Below are 17,723 nucleotides of genomic sequence, written 5' to 3'. Positions count from 1 at the left end.
CTGAAAGAAGGGTGAATGTACTATGAGCTCGCTAATCAGCCCGCTCATAGTCCATTGAGAACTAAAATCCGTCTACTGCTTTGTCAGATGGGACTTATAGTTTATTCATTCACAAGTCCCTGTGAATGAATGACCCGACTGAGTTGTCGGAGCCCCACACAGCTGTTCCGATTTTATATATGACAGTGGCTGTGGGGAAGAAGAACCCAAGTCCGCTGTCACAGTGAAAGGGGTTCAGGGGGAGAGGGAGCAGGAGCTGGAACATGTTCCATGTTTTAAACTAAATACGGGTGTATTATGTAACATGTTCTAAAGGTGAATTTAGCCTTTACAGTTGGATAATGCCCTGCTGTAGGTGTAGGCCATTTAGGTACCTGTCAAAGCTTGACTGAAGAACTATCAGAGATGGTCTTCCACATCCTGCCTTTTTGCTAGGGCATTGCCAACATAATCCCTGATTTTACTGGCTCACCCTCACAGAAGTTACCTCTGTCCGGTTCAAATCTGCGCTCCCTCTTCCCTGTCACAGTACCTCTGAGCTTAGCTCTGCTGTGACACAGCAGACAGCCAACCATACATGTGCATAGATCATCTTGGCAACAAGGCAGGATGGGGACACCATCTCTTGAAGTTTTTCAGCCAGACTCTGGGAGGTAGACAAATGGCATAGACCTACAACAGGGGCACTATCCAACTTTATTCAGAGTGCACAGTTGGTTTGATCTTTAAGCATCCCTTACCTGCATAGGCAGATTTTGGGAAAAATTACGTAATTCTTTAGAAACAGTTTTTCAGTTTTGGATAAAGAGTGGAGTAATTGGAACACCTGTCAGGGTTGTATTGCTATCTGTCTGCCCATTAGGACGATTAACCCCCTCTATTACACCTGGTGACCATTATTACCAAGTGAAAAATAAAGCCCTAATTTCAAGTAGTCACCAGAATAGTAATACGTGAGAAATCTTCCAATAGGAACACTAGTTTGGGTGCTATACCGGACCCCGAAGCCTCTTCTCCCTTGCACTCTAGTTGTGTAAGGTCCTCTGGTGTCATGAAGACCAATGCGGGGCCTGCAACCTTCTATCAGAAGTGAAGAGGCCAAGGAAAAGTTTACTGCCACATCATGGGAGGACACCATCTGCCTTGAGAGTGGAGGATTGGGTAAGTAAATCTTTTTTTTGTGTGTCCCCTAGACAGAAATGAACACTTAAAGTGGTTGTAAAGGCAGAAGGTTTTTTTTTATCTTAATGCATTCTTTGCATTAAGATAAAAAACCTCCTGTGGGCAACAGGCCCCCTCAGCCCCCCTTATTCTTACCTGAGCCCATCTTGATCCAGTGATGTTGCAGTGTCTCGGCTGCCCAGGACTCTCCCTCCTTATTGGCAAAGACAGCAGAGCAGTGCCATTGGCTCCCGTGGCTGTCAATCAAAGTCAGTGAGCCAATGAGGAGAGGGGGCTGTGCCAACAGCGGCTCCATGTCTGAATGGACATACAGAGTAGTGGCTCAGCTCGGGAGCCCCCATAGCCAGCTGCTAGCTGTGGGGGCACTCGTCGGGGGGGAGGGGCCAGAAGCGCCAGCGGGGAACCTGAGAAGAGGAGGATCTGGGCTCAAAGGCGTAAATAGAACTTTCAGGGCCCTGGTGCAATAAACCATAACAGGCCCCCGACTGCCGGGGCCCTGTCCATTGATCCGGGACCATTTATGCCCTTTATAAGCCTTGGTTCACCCTGCTGCAACTTGCGACACATATAATTGATATACTAAAACTGGGGAGTCCAAAATCTGGTGCAGCTGTTCATGGTAGCCCATCTGCTTCTAAATTCAGCTTGTTCAATTAAGCTTTGACAAAAAACTTTTGGGAGGTCAACTAGCCACTGTTCAAGGAACCCCTAGCAACCTCTGGAGGAACCTTATGGTTCCACAGGACCCTAGTTGAAAATAGCTGACCTAGACATGTACTCACACAACACTCATGGTATAGAATAACAGTTTAATAATTAAAACGTTAGGACGTAAAGACACCAACCAAAATATTACAAATTCACATTTTAGGATTATATTGGTCACTTCCAGGTATAAAATGTAAAGAGAATTCATAAAAACGTACAGCTGAAGTATATCTCCTGAGTTGTCCCTCACAGTGTGTCAGTATCTAGATTAATGCTACAAAGTCACTGCTGATTTCTTGGCAATAGTGGAATGTAAAAAGAAGAAGTAATATTTGCATTGTGCCTGACTTCTTTAAAATATGATCTTACGTCATGTGTAGCACAATGGGGTTAATTTACTAAAACTGGAGAGTACAAAATCTGGTGCAGCTATGCATAGAAACCAATCAGCTTCCATTTTTTTTTTATGTCAAAGCTTAATTGAACAAGCTGAAGTTAGAACCAGATATTGCACTCTTCAGTTTTAGTAAACCAATCTGTTTCAATGTGATCTCCAGAAAAAATGCAGATCCCTATTTTGCTTATTAACAGGTCCAACATGATCAACTCTGATAAGATACAGAGTACTCCGCTCCTGAGCTTCTTTAACTTTCTGATTTAAATCACCTGATTGTTAAGGGAATCCTCTGTTGGGAGAGACTGTGTATGTACATGCAATACCCATAGATCATAATCTATTGCAACAATGCAAGCCTAAATTACAGTACCAATGAAGTTTACTGCATATGGTTTAAAGGACTCCAACCAAAAACTGTTATTTTAGTTTTGCATGGTTACTGGCAAGTTGAATTACATACCACCTTCTTGAAGATGTCGTTGGTGGGATACCACCACAAGAATTCCCAGTTTCACCCAACTGCTGCAGTTGTTACAAAGCTAACACTTTCCTGAAAATTCTGTAACATTCAATAAATAACTGGGTCATTCTACCATGACAAGGTGACCTTTTTAATCTGGCTTGTTGGGAGGGGAAACTATCAGCTTTGGATGGAGTTGGCCTTAAGTCAACATGTGGCTATTTGCCAAATTTGAGGTATCTTTAGTATTCTCAGTTGCCAGAATTTGGTTGTTTGGCACAGTAGCACCAGTGGTTTGTTGAGTTTTTAGTAGGCGAACCTTCTGTCTTCAGGGTAGCCAAGCTTGGTCAGGTTGTCCTGACAGGCAAACTGGATCATGGGAGGAGGTCCACACATTAGCACAAGTGGGTTATCAGAAGGAGAAGGCAAGTGCTTCTTAATCATATCTGCCGTGACAAAGCCAGAGCCATACTTCCAGCCTGAAAAGAGAAAAATCATATATAATACTCTTTGAACATAAACATAGTTTGTCAACTACCATACCGTATATGCGGCCCAAAGAAATAAGGTATTCATACAGAGCTGCACTCTAGATTGAAGAGTAATTCAAAGGTTCAACAGCGGGGCAGCTCTCTATCACCCAATAAACTGATGCATGACATTGGAGGATGGGAGTGCCACTAGTTGGTTTGACAAGTCTAATTACTTTTTATTTGCCACAATCAAAAAAAAATCAGAGGAGCCTCCAATGTATTTCTGTGGCCTACCTGCAACCCTTGTCACCATCACAGGAGAAGAGAAGAACTAGGTGGTGCAATGGACCAGGATTGTTACAAAACATGTAGACTAGTGCTTCAAAAGATCCACTTGGTGTGCCACTTGGTTTTAGGTTACAACACCTTTAAAATAATCACAGCATGTCCATTTTTGATTAAATAACCTGGCTTGATCTTACCTTGAGGGGTCCGGTCCAGAGTGTACCACAGCTTAAACTGATCCGGATGACTCTTGGCTGCAGCCTCCAGTTCTGCACGCAACAGAATGTCCTCTTCAGTCTACAGGTAAACACCGGTAAATGACATAGGGACATTAACAGGTAGGCAAACAGCTAAATACAAAGATAATATATGTTTTTGTGATCTATTTTACCTGCCCAAAAAATTGTAATTCTGCCAAAACCAATCCCGTGATTTACACAGCCCCACACACCGCACAGCCAGGTGGATGACACCACTTACAATTAAAGAATACAGCTAGAGTTCAGTGCTGTCAATCCAGAAAGCAGTGGGCAGGCCTAGGTGTGTCCAAGTGCTGATTGACAAGCTACAGGCTTGAGAATCAACAATGAGAATGCAGTTAGCCACATCCCATGCAACATTTTTTCATCACACTACAATACAAGCAGGCACAGCCTACATGAGAGTGGCAACTCTGCTCTGTATTCAGAAGCAGTACAGCATTGTTGTCACATCACAAGAAGCCACATTAGGTGACTTTCACGGGCCTAATCATCAGGTATTCGTGGGATGTTGCAGGGGGGTCAACTGTAAGTACAGTGCCTTGAAAAAGTATTCACCCCCCTTGGCTTTTTACCTATTTTGTTACGTTACAGCCAATGTTTTTGTAATCTGAATTATATCTGATGAATCCGAACACAATAGTCTAAGTTGGTGAAGTAAAATTAGAAAAACAAAAATAAAAATATATATATAAAACTATTTTTCAGAAATAAAAAAATGATAATTGGCATGTGCTTATGTATTCACCCCCTTTGTTATGAAGCCCATAAAAAGCTCTGGTGTAACCAATTACCTTCAGAAGTCACATAATTAGTGAAATGATGTCCACCTGTGTGCAATCTAAGTGTCACATGATCTGTCATTACATATACACACCTTTTTGAAAGGCCCCAGAGGTTGCAACACCTAAGCAAGAGGCACCACTAACCAAAAACTGCCATGAAGACCAAGGAACTCTCCAAACAAGTAAGAGATGATGTTGTTGAGAAGTACAAGTCAGGGTTAGGTTATAAAAAAATATGTAAATCTTTGATGATCCCTAGGAGCACCATCAAATCTATCATAACCAAATGGAAAAAGAACATGGCACAACAGCAAACCTACCAAGAGATGGCCGTACGCCAAAACTCACAGACCAGGCAAGGAGGGCATTAACCAGAGAGGCAGCACAGAGACCTAAGGTAACCCTGGAGGAGCTGCAGAGTTCCACAGCAGAGACTGGAGTATCTGTACGCTCCAAAGAGTTGGGCTTTATGGCAGAGTGGCCTGAAGAAAGCCATTACTTTCAGCAAAAAACAAAATGGCACGTTTTGAGTTTGCGAAAAGGCATGTGGGAGACTCCCAAAATGTATGGAGGAAGGTGCTCTGGTCTGATGAGACTAAAATTGAACTTTTTGGCCATCAAAGAAAAACACTATATAAAGGGGGAAAAAAATGTGCTAAAATACATACAGCAATCTTATTGAAGTATTATAGATTATTAATATTGATCATAAATATAAAAAGTCCCAAGTAAAGCAGCAGCATATAGCAAAAATTGCACGTAATAATGGGAGAGCGAAGCTGCGCTATATGTAAATGCAGATCAGCAATGCGTTGTGTATTCCAAAACACTGAAGTGCAGTTCAAAAGTATGACACCCGGGTGAACTATTCCTTAACAGTGCCACCACCTAATAAAAGACTCGCTTACCAGATAGTAAGCAGAAAGGAGCGGATGGCTAAAACCCAGCCAGGGACTTTGTTAAACCAGCGGGGACGTCCAGACAGGGGTAGTCACTGGCTTAATGCGTGCTCCAATTCCTCTACGGCGTAGATACCTATAAACCTCAGCACCCTGCAGTCCCCTGAGAATCCAGATCCACTGCCTCCATAAAGTGTCATACGTTTGACACTTATGACACCGGGTGTCATACGTTTGAACTGCACTTCAGTGTTTTGAAATACACAACGCATTGCTGATCTGCATTTACATATAGCGCAGCTTCTCTCTCCCAAAGAAAAACACTATGTCTGGCGCAAACCCATCACATCACCCAAAGAACACCATCCCCACAGTGAAACATAGTGGTGGCAGCATCATGCTGTGGGAATGTTTTTCAGCAGTCGGGACTGGGAAACTGGTCAGAGTTGAGGGAAAGATGGATGGGGCTAAATACAGGGATATTCTTAAGCAAAACCTGTACCACTCTGTGTGTAATTTGATGCTAGGACGGAGGTTCACCTTCCAGCAGGACAATGACCCCAAATACACTGCTAAAGCAACAGTTGAGTGGTTTAAGGGGAAATAATGTAAATGTGTTGGAATGGCCTAGTCAAAGCCCAGACCTCAATCCCATAGAAAATCTGTGGTCAGACTTAAAGATTGCTGTTCACAAGCACAAACCATCCAACTTGAAGGAGCTGGAGCAGTTTTGCAAGGCGGAATGGGCAAAAATCCCAGTGGTAAGATGTGGCAAGCTCATAGAGACTTATCCAAAGCGACTTGGAGCTGTGATAGCTGCAAAAGGTGGCTCCAAAAAGTATTGACTTTAGAGGGGTTAATAGTTATGCACATTAACTTTTTCTGTTATTTTGTCCTATTTGTTGTTTGCTTCACAATAAAAAAAAAAAAAAATCTTCAAAGTTGTGGGCATGTTCTGTAAATGAAATGATGCAAATCCTCAAACAATCCATGTTAGTTCCAGGTTGTGAGGCAACAAAACACGAAAAATGCCAAGAGGGGTGAATACTTTTGCAAGGCACTGTACATATGCGCCAAGTCTTGCAGTATGTTTTTCTTTTATGAGAAACCATAGCTCCACTTTAAGTTACTGCTACTTGCTATTTTCAGAGAACTGGCACAATTAAAGCTGAGCTATAAGGAAGCAGCTAAACACACCGTTGAAATACATAAATACACATACTGTACATAAACTGTTGCTTTTTAAAAGATTCTTTAATTCTTTTCAGCTAATGAGATCAAGGAACCCCTACTAAACATCAGATCCAGGTCTTGACCCTCCATTGCAGTTAGAAAGATTCCGTAAACTACTGCACCAATTTATACTTGTGGGCAGTTTTCAGGGGTTTTTTTTTTTTTTTTTTATTCAATTTTTTTTTGGTTAAAGCGACGGTCACTTTAAGCAGGACAGCCTTGTTCAGGACACACCTCCAGCCTGCTCAGTGGACAGTAAGGGAGCAGCAGCATACTGCCTACTACCCTACTACTGCTCTTTTGTCATTTCAACATTTTCACAATGTTACATTGGAAGCACTGTACACTATAGCAGAGCCTGACTGACTCCTATGCCGCGTACACACGAGCGGACTTTACGGCAGACTTTGCCCGGCGGACTTTTCGACGGACTTTATGACGGACTTTCTGACTGAACGGACTTGCCTACACACAATCCACCAAAGTCCCTTGAATTCGTACGTGATGACGTACGACCGGACTAAAACAAGGAAGTTCATAGCCAGTAGCCAATAGCTGCCCTAGCGTGGCTTTTTGTCCGTTGAACTAGCATACAGACGAGCTGACTTTTCGACCGGACTCGAGTTCGACGGATTGATTTAAAACACGTTTCAAACCTAATGCCGCGTACACACGAGCAGACTTTACGGCAGACTTTGCCCGGCGGACGGGATTTCGTCAGACAATTCGATCGTGTGTGGGCTCCAGCGGACTTTGTTTTCTCAAAAGTTGGACGGACTTAGATTTGAAACATGTTTTAAATCAATCCGTCGAACTCGAGTCCGGTCGAAAAGTCCGCTCGTCTGTATGCTAGTTCGACGGACAAAAAGCCACGCTAGGGCAGCTATTGGCTACTGGCTATGAACTTGCTTGTTTTAGTCCGGTCGTACGTCATCACGTACGAATTCGACGGACTTTGGTGGATTGTGTGTAGGCAAGTCCATTCGATCAGAAAGTCTGTCATAAAGTCCGTCGAAAAGTCCGCTCGTGTGTACGCGGCATAAGTCCGTCCAACTTTTGAGAAAATAGGATTTTTTAAAACAGCTTACCTGTAAAATCCTTTTCTTTCGAAGGACATCACGGGACACAGAGCCACAGTAATTACTGATGGGTTATATAGGTATCACTGGTGATTGGACACTGGCACACCCTATCAGGAAGTTCAACCCCCTATATAATCCCTCCCCTTGCAGGGATACCTCAGTTTTGTAGCCAAGCAATATAGTGTATTAGAAGAGGGGTGGGACCTCTGTGTCCCGTGATGTCCTTCGAAAGAAAAGGATTTTACAGGTAAGCTGTTTTAAAAAATCCTATTTTCTTTCTCGAACATCACGGGACACAGAGCCACAGTAATTACTGATGGGATGTCCCAGAGCAATGCTACCTGAGGGGGGGGAACCACGACCAAGTAGGGTGCAATCAGACCTGAGGACCCTGTACTGCTGCCTGCAGCACACTACGCCCAAAGGCGATATCCTCATGCCTTCTCACATCCACCTGATAGAATCTGGTGAATGTATGAACTGAAGACCAGGTTGCGGCCTTGCAGATTTGAGCCATAGAGGCCCGGTGATGCACTGCCCAAGAAGCACCAATAGCCCTTGTGGAATGTGCCCTGATCTGAAACGGAGGAATCTTCTGTTTCAAACCGTAAGCTTGAATGATCAACTGTCGAATCCATTTAGAAATGGTAGCTTTTGACGCTGCCTGTCCTCTATTGGGACCCTCTGGCAGCACAAACAAAACATCCGTCTTGCGGATCTGAGTAGTTGCCCCTAGATAGGCCTTAACTGCTCTTACTACATCCAACGAATGTAGAGATCTCTCTTCCGGAGAACAGGGATCTGGAAAAAAGGAAGGTAGAACAATGTCTTGGTTTAAATGAAAATCAGAAACCACCTTCGGTAAAAAACTAGGATGAGGGCGTAGTACCACTCTATCCTTGTGTATAATCAAATAAGGCTCCTTACAGGAAAGGGCTGCTAATTCTGATACTCTTCTAGCAGAAGAGATGGCCACCAGAAAAATTAATTTCCTTGTCAACAAGACCAAAGGAATCTGACTTATTGGTTCAAAAGGCCGTTTCTGTAACACAGCCAGGACCAAATTCAAGTCCCAGGGGTTTAGGGGCGCTTTAACCGGAGGATTAAGACGCATCACCCCCTGCATAAAGTTTCGGACCAAAGAATGCGAAGCAAGTGGCCGCTGAAATAATACTGATAAAGCAGAGACCTGGCCCTTGATGGTACTCAAGGCCAGCTTCATCTCTAATCCCATCTGTAGAAAATCAAGGATTCTACCTATGACATATTTCCTGGGATGCCAACCTCTGGATTCACACCAGGTTATATAAGCTTTCCAGACTCTATGATAAATCATCCTGGAAGCTGGCTTCCTTGCATTAATCAAGGTAGATATGACAGGACCTGAGAGCCCACGACTCTTCAGAACGTGGGTCTCAATAGCCAAACCGTCAAATTTATCGTTTGTAAGGCAGGATGGAACACTGGACCTTGAGATAACAGGTCTGGGCGTACCGGTAGGGTCCACGGGGAACCCACCGTCATCCTTACTATTTCTGCATACCAAGTCCTTCTGGGCCAAGCGGGGGCCACCAGAAGTACCGACTTCCTTTCCTGCCTGATCCTGCGAAGGAGTCGTGGTAGTAGCAGAATAGGCGGGAATGCGTAAATCAGTGAGAACCGATGCCACGGGATCACCAACGCATCCGTCCCGCATGCAAGAGGATCTTTTGTCCTTGCCACAAATCTGTCTATCTTTTTGTTGAATCGGGATGCAAAGAGATCTACATCTGGAACCCCCCATCTTTGGCATATGGCCCAAAAGACGTCGGGATGCAGAGACCATTCCCCTGGAAGTAACTGCTGGCGACTTAGATAGTCCGCCTGCCAATTCTCTATTCCCGGGATGAAAACTGCCGATATGCATGGCACATGCATCTCTGCCCAGACTAAGATCTGGTTCACCTCTTTTTGAGCAGCTCGGCTCCGGGTGCCTCCCTGATGATTGACATAAGCCACTGCTGTGGCATTGTCGGACTGGATCCTGACCGGACAACCCTGTAGCCTGATAGTCCAGGCTTTTAGAGCTAGATGTATCGCCCGGATCTCCAGAATGTTAATGGGTAAGGTCCTCTCTGTCTTGGACCATACCCCTTGGACCGCAGCCTGTTCCAGAACTGCTCCCCAACCTGACAGACTGGCATCTGTTGTTACCACCGTCCAGGTAACCGGTAGAAAGTTATTTCCCCTTCTGCAGGTTTTCGGGTATGAGCCACCAATTGAGGCTCTGACGCACCGCATGCGACAGGTGCATCGGAAAGTCTAATGCCTGAACCTTCTTGTTCCAGGTCGACAGAATACTGTGTTGCAGCATTCTTGAGTGAAACTGAGCATAGGGAACTGCTTCGAATGAAGACACCATCTTCCCTAGTAGCCTCATACAAAGGCGGACTGAGGGACCCTTCTTGGTCCTTACTGTCAGAATCAGCTCTCTCAAAGCAGTGATCTTTGCCTGGGGTAGAAATATTTTCTCCTGGCTTGTATGTATAATCAGACCTAAATATTCCAGTCTTCTTACTGGTTTTAGGAAAGACTTTTCTAAGTTGAGGATCCAACCCAGGTGCAAATCTGTCTATCTTTTTGTTGAATCGGGACACTGGCGTAAAAACTGAGGTATCCCTGCAAGGGGGAGGGATTATATAGGGGGTTGAACTTCCTGATAGGGTGTGCCAGTGTCCAATCACCAGTGATACCTATATAACCCATCAGTAATTACTGTGGCTCTGTGTCCCGTGATGTTCGAGAAAGAAATCAAAGTCCGCTGGAGCCCACACACACGATCGAATTGTCCGACGAAATCCCGTCCGCTGGGCAAAGTCTGCCGTAAAGTCCGCTCGTGTGTACGCGGCACTAGAGCTGCCCCTCACTCTTTTACTATGAGCCTGCAGATTAATGGAATGCTCATATAAAGACATTATAAGTATTAATACATTTAATGATTTTTACCACTTCAAGACCAGGCCTATTTCTGACACTTGTTTACAAGTTAAATCAGTATTTTTTGTAGGAAAATTACTTAGAACCCTCAAAAATTATATATCATTTTTAGCAAAGACCCTAGAGAATAACACAGCGGTTGTTGCAATATTTTATGTCACACGGTATTTGCGCAGAAGCCTTTCAAGCGCAATTTTTTTGGAAAAAATAATTTTTTTGAATTAAAAAATAAAAATACAGAAAAGTTAGCCCAATTTTTTTGCATATTGTGAAAGATGATGTTACGCACTCGTGGAATGGCAACAAACTATGGTACTTAAAAATCTCCATCGGCGACGTTTAAAAAATTTTAGCGGTTACCAGTTTAGAGTTGCAGAGGAAGTCTTTTGCTAAAATTATTGCTCTCACTCTCACGATCGCAGGGATACCTCACATGTGTGATTTGAACACACAATTGCGGGCGCGACTTACGTATGTGTTTTCTTTGGTGCGCGGGGACGGGGGCACTTTAAATTTTTTTTTTTTAACACTGTCCCTTCTAAAAAGAAAAATAATCTGATCACTTTTATTGCTGTCACAAGGAATGTAAATATCCCTTGTGACGGTAATAGGCAATGACAGGTACTCTTTATGGAGGGATCTGGGGTCTAAAAGACCCCAAACCCCTCCTCTGCATTTCAAAGTATTCAAAATGCCAAAATCAGCATTTTTGAATACTGTGGATTTTTAAAAAATTGACGCTGTTTGCAGCCTAGTAAACAGGAGGTGACGTTGTGACGTCGCTTCCAGGTTACTACATCGGAGACACGATCAAAGCCGATTCCAGCTCCTGGTGGGATGGGAGACCCAGGCGGAGCAAGTCCCCTCCCGCTGCTTGTGATATCAGACGAGAGGCTCATTAGCCGCATCGGTTGTTATCAACGGTTGTTATTGTTGAAAGCCAACCGCCAGCTCTAAAAAAAAACGGTACCGGGGTGATGCCTCTGGCTGCAGGCTTCACCCCGGTACAACCACTTTAACAAAATGATGTACAGGTACATGATTTTGCGTGAAGTGGTTAAGTAACTGGTCTAAATTGTGTTTTTTTATCTGCCAGGTGTCCAGCTATAGCAGCAAATCATGCTGCCTCACATGACTGCTCAGGCTACTCCTGAAATACACTATATTGCCAAAAGTATTGGGAGGCCTGCCTTTAAAAAAAAAAAAAATGAGCTGCTAAGCCTTTAAAAATTACAATTCAGACTGATGTGATCTCACAAACACATCTACCACAAGAACATAATCACCCATCATAGCCTATAGGATTGTTTGATGCACGTATGTGTGTCTTTTGCGGATATACACTGGGCCTTGCTTTGTGCACTGGTATGCAGTCATGTTGGAACAGGAAGGGGCCGTCCTCATACTGTTCACACAAAGTTGGAAGCATGAAATTGTCCAAAATGTCTTGGTATGCTGACACCTTAAGAGTTCCCTTCACTGGAACTAAGGGGCCAAGGCAAACCCCTGAAAAACAACCCCACACCATAATCCCTCCTCCACCAAATGATTTGGACCAGAGCACAAAGCAAAGTCCACAAAGACATGGATGAGTGAGTTTGCCATGGAGGAACTTGACTGGCCTGCACAAAGTCCTGACCTCAACCCGATAGAACACCTTTGGGATGAATTAGAGGGAAGACTGCGAGCCAGGTCTTCTCGTCCAACATCAGTGACTGACCTCACAAATGCACTTCTGGAAGAATGGTCAAACACTCCCATAGACACACTCCTAAACCTTGTGGACAGCCTTCATAGAAGAGGTGAAGATGTTATAGCTGCAAAGGGCAGGCCAACTCAATATTGAACCCTACGGACTAAGAGCCCTTTCACACTGGGGCGGTTTGCAGGCGCTATTGCGCTAATAACAGCGCCTGCAAACCGACCCGAAAGTGCCGATGCTTGTATTCCAGTGTGAAATCCCCGAGGGCTTTCACACTGGAGCAATGCGCTGGCAGGACGGTAAAAAAAGTCCTGCCAGCAGCATCTTCGGAGCGGTGAAGGAGCGGTGTGTATACCGCTCCTTTACCGCTCCCGCCCATTGAAATCAATGGGGCGGCGCGGCTATACCGCCGGCAAAGCGCCTCTGCAGAGGCGCTTTGCGGTGGTATTTAACCTTTCTCGGCCGCTAGCGGGGGGTAAAACCGCCCCGCTAGCGGCCGCATACCGACGGTAAAACGCCGCTAATAATAGCGGCGTTTTACCGCTAACGCCGCCCCCCGCCCCAGTGTGAAAGGGCTCTTAGACTGGGATGCCATTAAAGTTCATGTGCGTGTAAAGGCAGGTGTCCCAATACTTTTGGCAATATAGTGTATATCTGCAAATAAGACACACATGTGAAGATACACACATCAAACAATCCTATAGGCTATGATTGTTGATTACGCTCCTGTGGTAGATGCGTTTGTGAGATCACATCAGTCTGAATTGTATTTTTTAAAAGCTTAGCAGCCCACTTTTTTTGAAAAGGCAACGCCTTACAAGTGAGAAATAAAAGCTCACACTACGATAAAGTTCACAGGCTGGTTCTTCAACATCAAAAACTGAAAAATGCTAGCCCACCTGGCTACATATCAGCAGCAATGCTGCTCTTAGTACTGGTCTGTCCCACTTCTGGCCCCCAGATAGGGTTCTCCCAGCGCCATAGGTTTTCTCACACGTCTCGGGAACTCAGACTTCCTTCAGCCCCCTCTGTGGACTCAATAGTCACCTCAGCTTTCTCAGACTCTCTGGACCCGCATAGCTGTCTTGACTTGGCCAGTCTTATGGTCAAGAAGTGCCCCCAACATAGGGTTTTGTCTCTCAAGATGTCACCCTTCCTGGCTGGAGCACACCACTATCTTCACTCCAAGGCTGTGTCTCTGAATGGCAGCAACTGCCCTGAGCTCTCACCAGGCCTTTGTTTATCGCGACCCTGCACATCTGTGCACAGACACAGGCTGCAGGCACCCAGCAAAGTCCAACGCAGGACTGAAGCTTCCATCCCACCCTGGAAACTTTGGGACCATCAAGTTCCATGCCCCAATCTAGGACTACCAAACATGAAATTTTGAGAATCCTGTGCCATCTTTACATTCCTTTCTTAATCTTACACAGTGGAAGGGCTGTGAACTGTCACAAGGTCAATGATGACCAAAGAGCAGGTGGAGAAGGACCTTTTCCTTAAAATAATCTATATGGATGTATACAGTAGGTACCTTTTAGGATAGAAGACATTTTCTATTACCTGATTAGCAAAGATAAGGTAACATTTTGTGTCATCGTTAGGATCCTGAGTAATGTGACGGATCAGCTGCAGCATTGGAGTGATACCTTGTGTAAAACAGAAAAGAAATGGTTAAATATATCTGTCCACCTTCCAAACAAGTTAAAGGAAATCTACTCATTAATATTATCAATTCTTTGTTATACAAATAAACATCTGAAGCAGAACTCCAGGCACCAAAACTTTCATTTAGGGTTAATTTATACCAGATGCCCTGGGTGTGTTTATGAACGCATTCCCAACGTATGGCCACCAAATATAATGGTTTCCTATTAAAGCAGTTCAGACCAGTGCGTTTGCCCCGTACTGAAAAAAGTACAGCATGCACTACATTTTTTCAGCCACATGTACAAATTCACGCAAATGCACACAATAAATCCAACACACTGTAAGGCAGACAAAGCAAAAACATTTTAAAAAGCCAAACACAACGCATGTAAAAATGCAAGTCAAACCATTACAGAAAACGCAACATACTGCAATGCAATGCGCATGACTAACGCATACATTGTGGTCTGAACGAGCCTTCAAGTGCCTGCATCATCCTGTTTTTAGCCCTGATGGGCGAGTACTGAGCCTCAGAAACGCATTGGATGTTACAAAAGAAAAACTTTTAAAAAGTCTGTACAAGCTGGTGTGGCGCTCCTATCCTTTCAAAACATCAACATTTGAAAAGAAAATCAGGGAAGTTAATGGAGGGCGATAGGTCCTGTTCTGACTCATTTAGGTGTGTGTGTAAACTTTAGTCAAAGTTTTTTTAACCCTATATACAGTGGGAAAAATAATTATTTAATCCCCTGCAGATTTTGTAAGTTTGCCCACTTACAAAGAAATGAAGGGCCTATAATTGTTATCATAGGTGTAAGTGCTCATGTGGTACACAGATTAGTCCTGCCAATTTAAGAAGGTGCTCTTAACGACAACTTGTTATGTGTCTAAAAGACACCTCCCCACAGAATCTATTTCTTCCATTCAAACCTCACCATCATGGGCAAGACCAAAGAGCTGTCAAAGGACTTCAGGGACAAGACTGTAGACCTGGAATGGACTACAAGGCCATCAGCAAGAAGCTTGGTGAGAAGGAGACAACTGTTGGAACAATTATTTGCAAATGAAAAAAAATGCAAAATAACCATAATTCGCCCTCAGTCTGGAGCTCCATGCAGGTGAAGGATAATCATTAGAAAAGTGAAGGATCAGCCCAGAACTACATGGGAGGAGCTTGTGAAAGATCTCAAGGCAGTTGGGACAACAGTCACCAAACAAACCATTGGTAACACAATACGCCGCCATGGATTGAATTCTGCAGCGCCCACAAGGTCCCCCCCCTCAAAAAAGACACATTTCAGGCCCGTCTAATGAACATCTAAATGATTCAGAGAAGGATTGGGAAAAAGTACTGTGGTCAGATGAGACCAAAATTGAGCTTTTTACATTAAAGGGGTTGTAAAGATAAAGTTTTTTCACCTTAATGCGTTGTATGCATTAAGGTGAAAAAACTTCCGACAATACCGCCTCCCCCAGCCCCCCCGTTTTACTTACCTGACCCCTCGAAAGTCCCGCGCTCGCTCCCGACATCCTCTTCGCCGCTCAGCCTGGCCGCTGATTGGCTACAGTGGATGGATTGAAAGCAGCGCAGCCATTGGCTCGCGCTGCTGTCAATCACATCCAATGATGCGGCGCGCCGGGGGGGCGGGGCCGAGTGATACAGTGAGCGGCTATAGCCGCCGGTTGTATCACGGGAGCGCGCCCGCAAGAACTAACCACCATGCGAGGGAGCTCGCATTAAGGTGTTGAGTCCTTGTGGGGAGGAGCTGAAACAGCCGCCGAGGGACCCCAGAAGACCAGGTTCGGGGCCACTCTGTGCAAAACGAGCTGCACAGTGAAGGTAAGTATAACATGTTTGTTATTTAAAAAAAAAAAAAAATACCTTTACAACCCCTTTAACTCAACTCGCCGTGTTTGGAGGAATAAAAATGCTGACTATGACCCTAAGAACATCATCCCTACAGTCAAGCACAGAGGTGGAAACATTGTGCTTTGGGGCTGTTTCTCTGCTAAAGGTACAGGCTGACTTTGCCGCATTGAGGGGCCAATGGATGAGGCCATGTATTGTAAAATCTTGGATGAGAATCTTCTTCCCTCAGCCAGAACACTGAAGATGGGTTGTGAATGGGCCTTCCAGCATGACAATGATCCAAAACATACCGCCAAGGCAACAAAGGAGTGGCTCAAGAAGAAGCACATTAAGGTCATAGAGTGGCCTAGCCAGTCTCCAGACTTTAATTCTATAGAAATGGAGGGAGCTGAAACTTCGAGTTGCTTAAGAAACCTTAAGGATTTGTGTGCAAACCTGGTAACCAACTACCAGAAACATCTTACATCTGTGCTTGCCAACAAGGGTTTCTCCACCAAGTCATGTTTTGCTTGGAGTTAAAATACTTATTTTACTCACTGAACTGCAACTCAGTTTATAACATTTGCATCATGTGTTTTTTCTGGGTTTTTAGTTGAGGCTGTACTGTATAATATGCCCTGTGAGGCTGAGCTGTATATTCTGTCGTATGAGGCTGCGCTGTATACTGTGTCCTGTGAGGCTGAGCTGTATACTATGTCCTGTGAGGCTGAGCTGTATATTCTGTCCTATGAGGCTGCGCTGTATACTGTGTCCTGTGAGGCTGAGCTGTATACTATGTCCTGTGAGGCTGAGCTGTATACTATGTCCTGTGAGGCTGAGCTGTATACTATGTCCTGTGAGGCTGAGCTGTATACTATGTCCTGTGAGGCTGAGCTGTATACTCCTGACACTATGGGTGGAATACAGGGGACAGAGTGGGTGTATTATATAAGGGGTGTGGTTTATTAGAAGTGGGAGTGGTGAAAAAGGAAGGGTGGGGTCTGGCGCCGCCCCAAACCCCCCCCAATATCCGAAAACTTCACCAGGCGCCACTGGTCTTCATCAGCACAGGACAGCATTTGAAGCACCCCAGGAGGGGCATCACTAGAGTACAAGGTGGAACAGAAACGTAGGGAATGCAAGCAACCATTCCCAATACAGGGAATAGACTTCTGTACCTAGAAATCCCATTATTCAACCTGGGGAATGGCTTAATTTTCAATTTTGTATGTACCTTTAAATACAGAATGTGTCTGTCTCTGCCCTTCCATGATCAGCACAGGGACTACGTGCAGCCTCGCATAAACCAGGAACCTGCTGAGCAAGACCTTTGGCCTTGTGCAAACATGAAAGTATTCTGACCTAAACTATTCACTGTGTGCTACTCAGAATCATAGACTACCTTTTGTAAATCAGCTTACGTCTTAAATCCTATACTAAAAACATTTACTAATCACCCTTCAAAAAAATGTAATTTATTAAATGTTCTGTAAATACAACATCCACATATTGCAAAGCATTTTACAGAGTACCTAGAACTGTGCACATTATTATTATTATACAGGATATACCGTATTTATCGGCATATAACACGCACAGGCGTATAACACGCACATTCATTTTAAGAGGGAAGTTTCAGGAAAAAAACTTAAATTTTAAATAAGGAACTTTGAAGCAAAATAAGGATCAGTACCCATCTGCAGCCTCGCCATAGCCATCAATGCAGCCTGATCAATGCCCATCTGCAGCCTCACAAGTGCCATCAATGCAGCCTCATCAGTC

General features: G+C 44.4%; 1 protein-coding gene across 1 annotated transcript in view; it reads right to left on the bottom strand.

Moving 5' to 3' along the window:
• Positions 1 to 1,976: 1,976 nt before the first annotated feature.
• The window catches only part of LOC141112957 (NADH-cytochrome b5 reductase 2), a 50,872-nt gene continuing 35,125 nt past the window's right edge, over positions 1,977 to 17,723 (bottom strand). Inside the window, exons 7-9 of the mRNA XM_073606051.1 lie at positions 14,006 to 14,091; positions 3,703 to 3,802; positions 1,977 to 3,226 (exon numbers count right to left, since the gene is read on the bottom strand). Of these exons, the coding sequence (XP_073462152.1) occupies positions 3,054 to 3,226; positions 3,703 to 3,802; positions 14,006 to 14,091 (359 nt within the window). The 3' untranslated portion in view covers positions 1,977 to 3,053. The remainder of the gene's footprint in view (positions 3,227 to 3,702; positions 3,803 to 14,005; positions 14,092 to 17,723) is intronic.

This window comes from Aquarana catesbeiana, linkage group LG11 (assembly GCF_042186555.1).
Source record: "Aquarana catesbeiana isolate 2022-GZ linkage group LG11, ASM4218655v1, whole genome shotgun sequence".
In the NCBI taxonomy this organism is placed as follows: Eukaryota; Metazoa; Chordata; class Amphibia; order Anura; family Ranidae; genus Aquarana; species Aquarana catesbeiana.
This window is presented reverse-complemented; position numbering and strand designations above follow the sequence as displayed.